The sequence below is a fragment of the Lemur catta genome, chromosome 11 (assembly GCF_020740605.2).
Source record: "Lemur catta isolate mLemCat1 chromosome 11, mLemCat1.pri, whole genome shotgun sequence".
In the NCBI taxonomy this organism is placed as follows: domain Eukaryota; kingdom Metazoa; phylum Chordata; class Mammalia; order Primates; family Lemuridae; genus Lemur; species Lemur catta.
In genome coordinates this window covers 16,456,022-16,468,022 of record NC_059138.1, presented here as the reverse complement: position 1 = coordinate 16,468,022, position 12,001 = coordinate 16,456,022, and the positions used below count along the sequence as shown (strand labels likewise).

The following is a 12,001-nucleotide window of genomic DNA, read 5'->3' as shown; positions in this document are numbered from 1 at the left end:
GATATGAAAATATTGAAAACATAACTCAGTAGTGTAACAAAGATTGGTGTGACTGAGAGATTTTGCTCCAGTATTAGGTTTTGATTTTACTATTTGTTTTTGGTTTAAGAAATCAGTTGAATATTCTTTCTTTACTTGTATTAGTTATGGGTGACTTGGAGCTATGAATTTACTGTCTTCGAAGTTTCTGTATTGATTTCCAACTTTATAGTACCATACAAATCAGTAACTTCCTGCAAAAGTGCCAGATAATGAAAGCAACACAAAACAATACCAGCATGATTATTTATCTTCCTGATTTAACGCTGTGAAAGTAACCTGAATGGTCCTAAAGGAAAAATCTTATTCTTCCTTAGACATGTATTTTATAGCAATCTTTATTTTCATAACCTTCTCATGATGTTTTCTACTAAATATATTTTATGTAAATATTATTAAAAGACCACAGCTATTTACATGAGATAGTATGAGCCATAGCAATCTAAATGCGGTCTTATCTAATGTGTCTGTTTATACATATGTGACAAATTTGTGAAATGGTTCATTTGTTCATTCAATTAATATTTATTGAGCACTGTCCATGTGCCATATGAAACTGTGAAATGAATAGATGTGGGTCTTGTCCTCCTGGTAGCTTATAATCTAGTATAGGATTTAAACAGTTAGATGTTGTCTAACAAGATAATTTGATGAGTGCTATTATCAGGGGAGTAAAGAGCCTCTGAGATAGAAGTAGCAGTGAAGTGGGGTGTGGGGCTTGAGGGGGGATGTATTCCAGGCAGAGGAAGACAACAGGCATGTTTCATTAACTGAAAGTGCACATTATAGTACAGATAAGCCTGAGGTGTCAAGACAATGAGGCTGGAAAGATAGACAGGGTCTGACCATAAAGGATTTCTAAGCAGGAGAATGGCATGGTCACAGTTGCATTTTAGAAACGGTCCTCAGTCAGCTGTTTGGGAAAGGGCTTAGGGAAGGAAGACTGGAGACAAGGAAACCAGTTAGAATATGGTGCCAGGTGATGACAGCATGAGTTAGAAAGTGGTGTGCAGTTACTGGCAATTGGGCAGAGTAGTGGCTGCGTGGAGTTTGATACTCAGACTAAGTATGTGCTGGAATCGTTTGTGTTCATGATCACTTAAATTGTGCCCAGCAATTTATTGACATATTAATATAATTTCATCGAGTGTTCAGACTGATTTAATTTACCTACCAAATTCCTGTAGTAGTACCTGGGCTCTTGTCGATATCCATTGAAAGAGCTCACTTACTAACAATATGGCGTGCTATAATATAATGTGCTTGAATTCAGATGTGCTCTGAATTCAAGCCAAGCCTCTGCCTAAATATTTGCGGTAACAAGAAGTTCATTACTTCCTGAGGCAATCTGGTTCAGAATTAAGATTCTAAATCTGCTTGCTTCGGAATCACACTGAAATAATTTTATTTCCTCATCCACCTGCTAGCTGTTCTTAGACATCTTTTCTTCCTGTTACATTTCCCTGGATATTTTAGTATTCGATTTTTTGGCCTTGCTTTGCAGATTCCTTTCCTTCCTGATCATCTCCTTTCCATGGACTTGGTTCGGTCTTAGCCTCAATGACATGTGGCCATGAATTGGCCTTTAGAATGTCTAGGTTCACCCCTAGGCTTTTAGGACCAGAGTTGCCATTTGGGGTCAATCTTCAACTCAGTCCTTTTGCCTGTTAACTGAAACTAGGAATATGGCTCCCGTTACAAACCATGATTTAATTATTCACTATGATTAAACTAGTAAATAATAAACTTGTGGAAATATTTAGACAAGGCGAGGAAGGATATTGAAAGTGATAGTTCAAGCACAATTTCATTGTCTAAAATTTTGCATCATTTTTTCTAAGTAAGTTTAGTGAAATGCTGCTTTCACTGTGAAATATTTCCTTTTTAAGATATTCAGTTTGGGTGGCAAAACTACACAGCAAACATTTATATATGTGAAAATTGGATGACAAATTCAAAAAAACCACCGGTCATCTCAGCTCCTTCTTAATAGAAAGTTCTGCAGTAGCTGCAGTTTCTGTCATCAGCATTCTCCACATCAGTGGAGCCATCTCTTTATTTACCTGCCTAGAAGCTTCAAATTGCTTCTTTGTTTTGTCTTGCTTTTGGAAATTCTGAAAAAATTCCTGCCACTCAATTCCTTTGTTGGGAAATGTAAATTCAGGGTAGTGTGTAAATGCTATGCTAAGAGTTTGCAGCATAGGGTGCCAAGCTGCTGATTTATCTTCCCTCACTGTCAAGGACACCAGTGGTCAGAGGGTCTCAGGTCTCTGCCAGGGAATGTGAAGAAATGCCAGTGTATTCAAACAATGAAACAAATGTTTCGGTGTTTTGATGGTCTTCTCTTAGAATGTACTCTCTCTCTCCTGTATATACAATTTAAATGTAATGTTAAGTCCTCAAAATTTAGTAGTACAGTTAATTCTTGATTATAATGGGAGGGAACAGTGGTATGAATTATAAAAATTTATTTGGTTTTGTAATGAAGAGCCTTTTGAGTTTGCAACTTTACTCTCTTAATTATTACTATATCAAAAAGAATTGACTTTGGAGTCATCTTGGCGTTGCTACTTAGTAACATTATTTAATCACTGTGCCTGGTTTCATTAGTTAATTAGATAAATCAAAATAAGAAAAATTATCTACTTCATGTTTTTTTTGTGAGGAATAAATGAAATAATATGTCAGGTGTCCAGCTATTCTCATCTCCTATTTTAAACTACAAGATAATCTAAAAATCTCTTTGCATTCCCAGAACTTCACACTGGAAAGGCAGAATGATATGAAGTCAACAGTCCTGGTAGTTGGGATTCCTGTATTCTAGTTCTTGGCCAACACTGGCCTGCTGTGTGACTTTGGACAAGTCACTTTTACAGTCATCTATAAAATGGAATTCTTAACAGCTGTTTCTACTTCACATGTTTCATTTTTCATTCATTTTACAAATATTTAGCGAATGCCTACTAGGTGCCAGGCATTGGGAATGCAGTGGTGAGTAAGATGAATAGGACAAAGTCCTCCCTCATGATTCATATGTTCTGCTGGAAGATAGAAAAACGCAGATAAATAGAGAAAAGAAGGCAGTTCTGGTGATGGAGAGTAATTGGGAGGTGTGAAGTGGTGGGGGCGCTATTTCAGACAGTGGTTAGAAAAGGCCTCTCTGTTGCGTTGAGAATTCCATTCAGTATTGGAACTGTGGATGCCCACAGGGAGCCGTCCGCAGTGTGCACGTGGACCAGCAGTGCGGGGTGGTGAGATCTCTCTGTCCTCAAGTGGTGGAGGAGGTGGGGCGCTGAACAAGTAATTGGGGTGCGATTGGTGCAGGCGCTGAGGCTGTGGGAATATGAAAAGGTGAATAATCCAGCCATACAAGGTCAGGAAAGGCTTTTTGGAGAGGTGACACTTAAACCGAGATCTGAAAAACAGGTGGGCTGGCCAGGCAGAGGGAGCGGAGGGGAACCCGTGGAAAATGCTCATAGATCAAATAGAATGTGAAAGCAGTTGGGTGGAAAATGTATGAATAATAAATATTGTTATACTTCTTAAAGTATTATTACATGATGGCAGAGGAGGTGATTCAGAAGGTGTTAAATAATAATGAGCAAAAAGTCGATGCTGATAATTTGAAATTTGTGTAAGGATTATGACTATAGCAACTGGATGTCATCTTAGCACTTCAAAACCACAGTGTTTCCACAATTATATTACTTTATGATTTATGATTTGTGGATCAATTCCATTTTTTTAAAAAACATACTTTATACAGAAACATTGTCCATTTTGAATTTCAAATTAACGGAAAGGGTCTAGTGATCTATCTTCTGATTCCAGGGCCTGTCACACCACAAGACAGCCTTACTTTGGAGAAGGGGATCGAGTTGATTATCACTTTATCTCTCAAGAAGTTTTTGATGAAATGCTAAATATGGTAAGAATGTTTTCCTTTATTTTTATTGCACAGGAAGTACATATTCTCTGGCAGGAATATTAGGAAATAGTGATAAGTAAAAAAGGGAAAAATTAAGTTTTGCACTTTTTATGAGCGGTAAGTTCTTATTGGGTTGTTTTTTCTTAAACTACTTAATACATCATTCTTCATCTGCTTTTTTATTTTATGATGTTGGAGAAAATATTATAAATTTCTAATAAAATGAATGAGTAGACATTTTAAGGAAATAGAACTAAAAGCACTACAAAAAAATTCTTGTGATCTGTGCTTGTACACGCCGCTGCTATTAATCTGCATTTACTCAAGATGAACAGTTCTGACTTGATGCAGAAAGCCTGTGAATTGAGCATTCCTGGGGCTTGGGGTGTTCTGTCTAGAGATCACTGCTTCTGTGTGTTATCAGTGGTGCTTTCTAATTGTTACAACCTTGAGCATGGTTTCATCAGTGTGTCCCACTTAGCTGGCTTGTTTTGGACACGTTACCTTCCACGGTAACATTTCCATTTGAGCAATCTGAGTCTTGAAGGCCAGGCCGTTTGCTAATGCCCATGGAAGGCCTTGCTAGGAGACAGGAGGAGATTCCTAATTTCCTTGAGGACTGTGTCTTTGCTAGGCTAGAGTTATTACCCTGCATTAGTCCATTTCATAGGAGCTCAGGATAGTCTTGTTCAATTTAAATTTTGTGTTTTGTTTTTCGTTTTTTTTTTTTTTTAACTGAAACCCTGATAATCTTGTCATTGGTAGTAATTCACAACACCTTTGTCTTTGAATTCATTTTCTTCAAAACAATTTATTTCTTCCTTCTTGGCCTTCATATGTAAAGGCAATCCTCGCAACCCTGGGGGGTTTTATCTGTGGAAAGTATACCTAGTGTCAATATGTATTCGCCCATGACTTCCGTTAAACTGAAAGAGTATCTCATATCTTTATCACTACCAATGAATCTGTAAAGCTTTATTTTTTTCTTCACCATGGGCCTTATTTTTATTTATATCATCATTCTTTCTATCACCAAATAAATGCTACACCACTTTTTTTTTTCCCTTGGAACCTCCCAAAGGACCAGATGAGGGACTAATCTGTTTCTGCTTTCAAAAGATTACCATCCAACAAGGGATGCTGGTACAGCTAATCTCCCCTCCCTCTTTTCCCTTCTCTTTCCTTCCTGCTTTCTCTATTCCCACCCCAAATAATGGATGCAGCTTGTACCTTAGTGCACATAATTATGAAACATTTAAGCCTGGGCTCTGCAGTTTATACGAGTTTAATTCCAGACCTTCTCGTGTTCACAGAGAAACACAAGTGAGAAAGTGCTATAATCCCTAGGCAATTCTTCGTCTAACCTTGTCAAAAGAACATCTTGGAAATTATTTATAATTTTCTCTCCTAAGGCTATATTTTAAAAGTTCACTTTAATTTATTAAGAGTACTCTGGGACTTCATATTTCTAAAAGCCTTAATAGAGATTTGGGAAGTTATCTTGATATTAGTAGGAGGCATTCTCTTAGGACTCTTTGGGTTGAAAGACAACTAGTTCCCAAAATTAACATTCATTTCTCTTTTTAGAGTACACGGTGCTTTTTTCTTAGTTCAGTTCATCTGTTCTCGGTGCCCATATGCTCCCCTGATGTTCCGTACCTTATTTGATCTGTAATCAAGTTAGTCTGGTTCAATTCCTGTCTAAGAAGTCACTGTACTTCTATAGTATATTTATAGTCTTACTCCCTCTACAGAAATCCCCGTGTGTCTGAGAAGTACTCATTTTTACTGCTTCTGCTAACATATATTACGTCAATATAATGCAATTTTCTTTGACTTGAGTTTTGCCTCTGATCTCCTTTTCTCTTCTTCAATGTGAGCTTGAGATTGTTTCACGAAAAGTGACAAACCTAGTGAGTATAAACCCCTGACACATTGTCAGCTTTGCCAGTCACACCCTCACACTCAGCCTTGTGTACACAGAACCCCCCTCCACACGACACCCACCCAGACAGCCTGTTGCCCAGCCTTGCACGCTCACTGTAGACAGTCACCCCTACCTGCTCGGACGGGTACAGCCATAGACCTGCACAGCCTCCCACGTCCACGTGCCTCGTCCACAAACGCCCCTCCCCAACACACAGATCATCCCCCCTCTGCCCACGGACACACGGACCCTTTTTATGGACAGGTACACACAGTCACTTCACGCAGAAACTCTGCCTCTCTCGTGGAAATGAAATCACAGACCTGGAGGCTTTTAAAGCATGACTATTGCTGTTTATTAGGGAATCCACATGCAGCAGGAGATGCAAGGAGCATCGCCAGCCAGAGTGGAGGGCGGCCACTTCATCATTTCTTAACATAGCATTTTAGTGGGGTCTCTTTTACATGTATGTACAATGCAAGGTTTCTCCCAACCATACATCCTTCCAGAAAATGGTGTTTTGGGATCCACAGAGGAAAGTCCTTGTGCACATCAGTAAACGAACTTATGGTATATATCTGAAAAGTAATTCAAGTATACATTTTGAAGACAGGGCGATTCACAGAGCCAGCAGGATGTGTGTCTGTACAGAAGGAGATTCAGCATCGGGAACTGTCTCACGTGGGTGTGGAGACTGGCAGGTCCGAGTCTGCAGCGTGGGCGGGGCAGCACGGAGAGCCAGCACAGCTGCTGGTGCAGACGAAGGCCAAAGGCTGCTCATGTTGTTTATTCAGCTGATTGGTGAAGCCCACCCACATTATGGGGCAAGTCCTCTTCCTCAAAGTGCACCAATTTAAATGTTAATCTCCTCCCCAAACAGCTTCCAAGCTGACACAAATAATTAAGCATCATACACAGTAAACAAGATAAAGCACACACCTGAAAGGAGGGCTGGATAGCTATCTATCTAGATATAATGTATATATTAAAAGAAAGGGAGTCACAGTATTTGTTCCAAAGAACCAAGAGAGTATGACATTGAAGGAGTAAATATTAAAGGTGTTTATTGTTGAGTTTTCAACTTTAGAACACGGATCATAAACTCCTTTTGATATGGGAGATGTGGATCTTCCTCATCACCTGCGGCAGACACATTCTCCAGAGGCCCACCCAAGCCCTGAGAGACACCCTGTGCCTTCTGGCCTTCCCACACCTCTCCCCAGACAGATAGTCCGTCCCCCACGCACACATCTGCAGAACAGCTGGGACCAGGGGCACAGGGCAGCTGTGGACTCTTCACTGCAGCTGCTGCCATTGGAAGGGATTCGGTGCAGCCATGGAAGTTTTCACTTCACTGTTTATTTCAGAATCGTGTATATGAGGAGTCAGACTGGCCAAGGTCATCCACGTTTTTATTCCTTCTATCATCCTCTGCCTCCTAAGTTTAGATTCAACCGAGTGGTTTAATAAATATAATATTGTGAAAGAAAAAGTCATAGACAATTTTGAGAGACGTGTTTTTACTTGCATTTTTTTCCCCCCGCAAAGGAATGCAGCTTTCAGAAGAACTGACCTTCCAGAATACAGAGAGAAGGTGGTATTTATAGTTCAAATGACTATAGGACAGACACCAATTCTGTTGAATAACATTTGGGGTGGGCAGTTTCAATAAAAGGCTACCTTTATGAGGAAAAACAGGATAGGTCTGTTTTTCAAAGCATTTAGGATGTCCCTATAATTCATGACCTTCAGGAATTATCTGTAATTCCTGGCTTATCTTGGAATGCAAGGCTTTTGGAAATGGAAGCCTTTTCCAGGCTACCTGGTATTGGCTGGCATGGCTGCGATGGCAGAGGCACGTGGCAGGCTGTTAGTTTTGCTCTCTCAGTAAGGAAGGCTTGGGGTGCGGGTTTGGCAGGAAGTAGGTAGGTAAGCAAAATAGTCTGTCCTCCCCTGAGCTTCTGTGCTTTAACCCTTCTCTAACATTTTGTCAGCACATTATTTCCAAAAACCTAATTTTTTTGTCAGCTGAGAATTCTGAATAAATTTCTCTGTCATAGTTGGATATTAAGTTTCATAACCCCATTGTCATTCTTCTGTAGTTGCTAATATTCGTAGGCCTTGTGAAATTATATAGAATAAACCACCAAATGACTTTACTTATATTAAATTCCATTATGGCCACTGTTACATGAAAATCTTTGTTCTTCTCAAATTCCAGGGGAAATTCATTCTAACATTTAGTTACGGTAATCACAATTATGGATTAAGTAGGGACACCGTAGAAGGTATCGCAAGAGATGGTTTAGCAAGCTGTATTCATATGGAAATAGAAGTAAGTGTTTTTCATTCAATCAGCGACTGTGTGTGTGTATGTGAGTTTGTGTGTGTGTGTATGTATATATATATTTAAAGGTTTTATTTATTTTTTATTGATACATAATGGATGTACACATTTTCGGGGTACATGTGATCATGGGGAGGCAAGACACATGAAGAATTAAGTGACAGGAGTTAGATTACAATGCAAGAAATTGCACATATACTATGAGTAAAACTGCCACTCAAGGTTTATTTTCTAAGTTATATCCTCACTATATTATCCTTTTTCTTTTTAGAACATGGTTTCTCTTTATATAAAGTGGTGTTAGATAAAAACTCATCCTTACAAGGTGTGGAACTGACTCCCTGTCTCCTCAGGACAATGGCAGCCCAGTGTAGATGACCTTGTTCCTTCATTCTTTTCAGGAGATGTGTGGGCTGTGCTGTCACTTGACCCCAGCTGCTCACTGGACGTCATGTTTTCATACTTCTGGCAATTTATACTTGCAGATTTCAGGAAATTTTTTTCTCTGCCCCAGTATCTCATCTTTTCCCAACAATCTTCTGTAAATAGAATATACAGAAGCTTCTCCAAAATGAAGATCCAGAGTAAAACTATGAATTTCCCACTTTTAAAATACGTAGCTTTATGAAATACTTGAAATCTTCAAAGACAGTTGGTTGTTTTTTTCAAGTTACCTTCACTGAAGACTATAACAATTTTGTAATCAGAAAAGCCTATAATCCTAGCACTCTGGGAGGCTGAGGAGGTAGGATTGTTTGGGCTCAGGAGTTCGAGACCAGCCTGGGCAACATACGGAGACCCTGTCTCTACTAAAAATAGAAAAATTAGCCGGGCGTTATGGTGCACACCTGTAGTCCGAGCTTACTCAGGAGGCTGAGTCAGGAGGATCACTTGAGCCTAGGAGTATGAGGTTGCAGTGAGCTGTGATGACACCACTGCATTCTACCCAGGGTGACAGAGTGAGACTCTCAAAAAAAAAAAAAAAAAGAAAAAGAAAAAAAAGAAAAAAAGATATAAATGATTCAATTAGGCCAAACTTACAGAAATGAAACCTAGGCAAATTGGGTACGTGTTCCTTCACTGTTGACTCTGAATCTTTTTGCTTTTTTTCCTTTGTAACTTCACAGAGCAGGAGACCGTAATTCCCTTTTGGCTCCTTTCATTGGTGTAAGTGTCCCCAGCTTCAGTGAAACTGGTCACATATTTTCCAGTTCTTTTCTGACTTCAGAATATTTCTGTTCTTATCTCTCTGTAATTAATTGATTTTGTATCTTTAAGGAGGGTTTTCTTTGTTTCTGTGCTACCTAGCAAAAAAAAAACAAAACAAAACTGTCTTTCTCTAAAAAATTTCTTCCTTGAACAAGGCAGAAACAAAAATTAATGCATTTTTGAGTTCAGAAACTCTCCATCTTTTGTGTCTACCTTTTTCCAGTTCAACAGATATGTGAGTGATGGCTCCTGTTTACTCTTTTTTTCCTTGAGACCTTATTCTTACTCATTTCCGGGAGGTTGAGTCTATGATCCATGCTTCATTCCCCCGATTCTCTCCAGCTGAAGTATTTTTCCAAACTGCCCTTGTCATTGACTCGTTCAGAAATCGTTTTTAAAAGAACCCGTATTTCTTCCCACTGAATTTTTAAAACAAAGATTTTGAACGTTGAGTTAAACTGATGATGATAGAATTGAGATGGAATGGACTTCACGCCCATGAGGAAACTGATACCCAGAGAGCTTGAAGGATGTTTGCAGAGTCCACAGGAGCCGGAGAGCTGCCACAACCAAGCTCTCGGGATCCACAGACCAGTACCTTACACAGCTTCACACTGTGATCTCCCCGTTAGCAGACTGCCATGAGCTTGGCCTTCCCAGCTCTGGATAGAGGCTATGAGATGTCACTGGAACCAGCCCAACCAGGTTGCAGGTTTAGGAGCAGAACCTAAGCTAATGAGAAGGCCTAACAGAAGAGGCTTTTCTCCCCGCGGAGATCTCTATCTCCTGGTGCTCCAAAGAAACTTACGAAATATAGAATTGAAATCACTTTTCAGTAATAAAAAATGCATTGCTGCCATGATATACCTATTTTATATCCAGCAGTTTTCTTTTTTAACAGTCATATTCATTAGAATGATTAATTAGAGGAAAACCAGGTGGAACGAATTCTAATATTTCCAATGCCAAATTAATATTTGATGGAGAAAAGTAATCCAACCTTGAGATATTTATAGAAAAGTAGTAGCTAATTATACAGATAAAATAAATTCTTCAATATGAATGATGCTGCTTCTTATACCCATGTTGTCAGATGTCTCCAAAATGATTTGTATCTGTTTCCAATTTATTATCTTTCTTTAAATGCACAGGGTGTAAGAAGTTTGAAATATTCCTATTTTGAGCCTCGATATATCCTGGTGGTGCCCATGGACAAGAAAAAATATGAAGGATACTTAAGGAGAAAAGGATTATTCAGTCGTGCAGAAATTGAATTTGCTGTCTCCAGAGTGGACCTTTATATTAAAATTAATCAGAAATTTCCAGGATATTTTGATGCAGTTATCAATGCAGGTCAGTAACTTTCAGCAAAGTTTTATTTTTGAAGCGTAAGGTCATTGGTTTAAAAGTTTTTTTCATGGGATGAAAATTCCTGGGTAAAAGATATTTTCTGTGTAACAGTGAATCACAAGGAACTTCAAAAAGACATAAGAATCCAAGAAGTCCAACCTTCTACTGTTTTAATCAGAGGATTATCTCTATTATTCCTTAAGATCTTGGCTGATAAGATTTGGTGTAAAATGAGCCTGAATTACGTTCCTTTTTAAGGAGACATTGTGAGAACAAAGTTAGATAATATATAATTTGAAATACACATATAAATTTCTTGAAAGGTATATGAAACTCAAGAAATTTTATCAGAATCTACATATAGGTTAAATCCCAACTGCTAAAAATATCATAGCCATGAAAATACCTGGGTAAAGCAAACATTTTCAAGAACTATCTTTGAAATGGCCACTTATTTGAGGTAATAGTCAGTGGGAGACTTTATCAAAATATGAAAATTTCCATATATTTTTAAATTACACTATATTATACAGCCATAAAAAGGAATGAGAAAACATTCTGTGTATGGATAAGGAAATAACTTCAAGCCATATAGTTACTAAAAAAGACAGGTTCCCCACAACCATAGATATATATAGTAATCATATTTCTTACACTACATAAATCTCTGGAAGAAACCTCAAAAAATTAATAACACTGATTACATTACATTAGGTTGAACCATATGAAATTGCTGAATCGACTATTTTGACCTATGAAAACAGAAATTTAGTAGTTTTTGATCTCTGAAACATGTTAATGTATTACATAGTTACATATGTTTTCTATTCCTGCACAGAAATTATCATACTTAGTGGCTTAAAGCAACACCCATTTATTAGCTCACAGTTTTGTAGATTAGATGTCTGATATAGAATAACTGGATTCTCTGCTCAGGGTATCAGGAGGCTGAAATTAAGGTGTCAGCCTGGCTGAGGTCTCATCTGAAGGCTTTGAGGAAAAATCTGCTCCAAAGTTCCTTCTTGTTGGCAGAATGCAGTTTCTTGTGGTTGTAGGACTGAGGGCCCAGTTTCCTTATTGACTGTCTGCCCAGGACTGTCCTTAGTTCCTAGAGGCTGCTCCCAGGTCTTATCCATGTGGCCCCTACCATGTTGAAGCCAGCAACAAGACATTGAACCCTCCTTGTGCTTTGAGCCTTTGA

General features: G+C 38.6%; 1 protein-coding gene across 1 annotated transcript in view; it reads left to right on the top strand.

The window, feature by feature from the left end:
- Positions 1–12,001, top strand: part of LRGUK (leucine rich repeats and guanylate kinase domain containing) — a 100,077-nt gene that overhangs the window by 48,173 nt on the left and 39,903 nt on the right. The window contains exons 12-14 of the mRNA XM_045564021.1: positions 3,871–3,967; positions 8,116–8,229; positions 10,602–10,803. Coding sequence (XP_045419977.1) covers positions 3,871–3,967; positions 8,116–8,229; positions 10,602–10,803 — 413 coding nt within the window. The remainder of the gene's footprint in view (positions 1–3,870; positions 3,968–8,115; positions 8,230–10,601; positions 10,804–12,001) is intronic.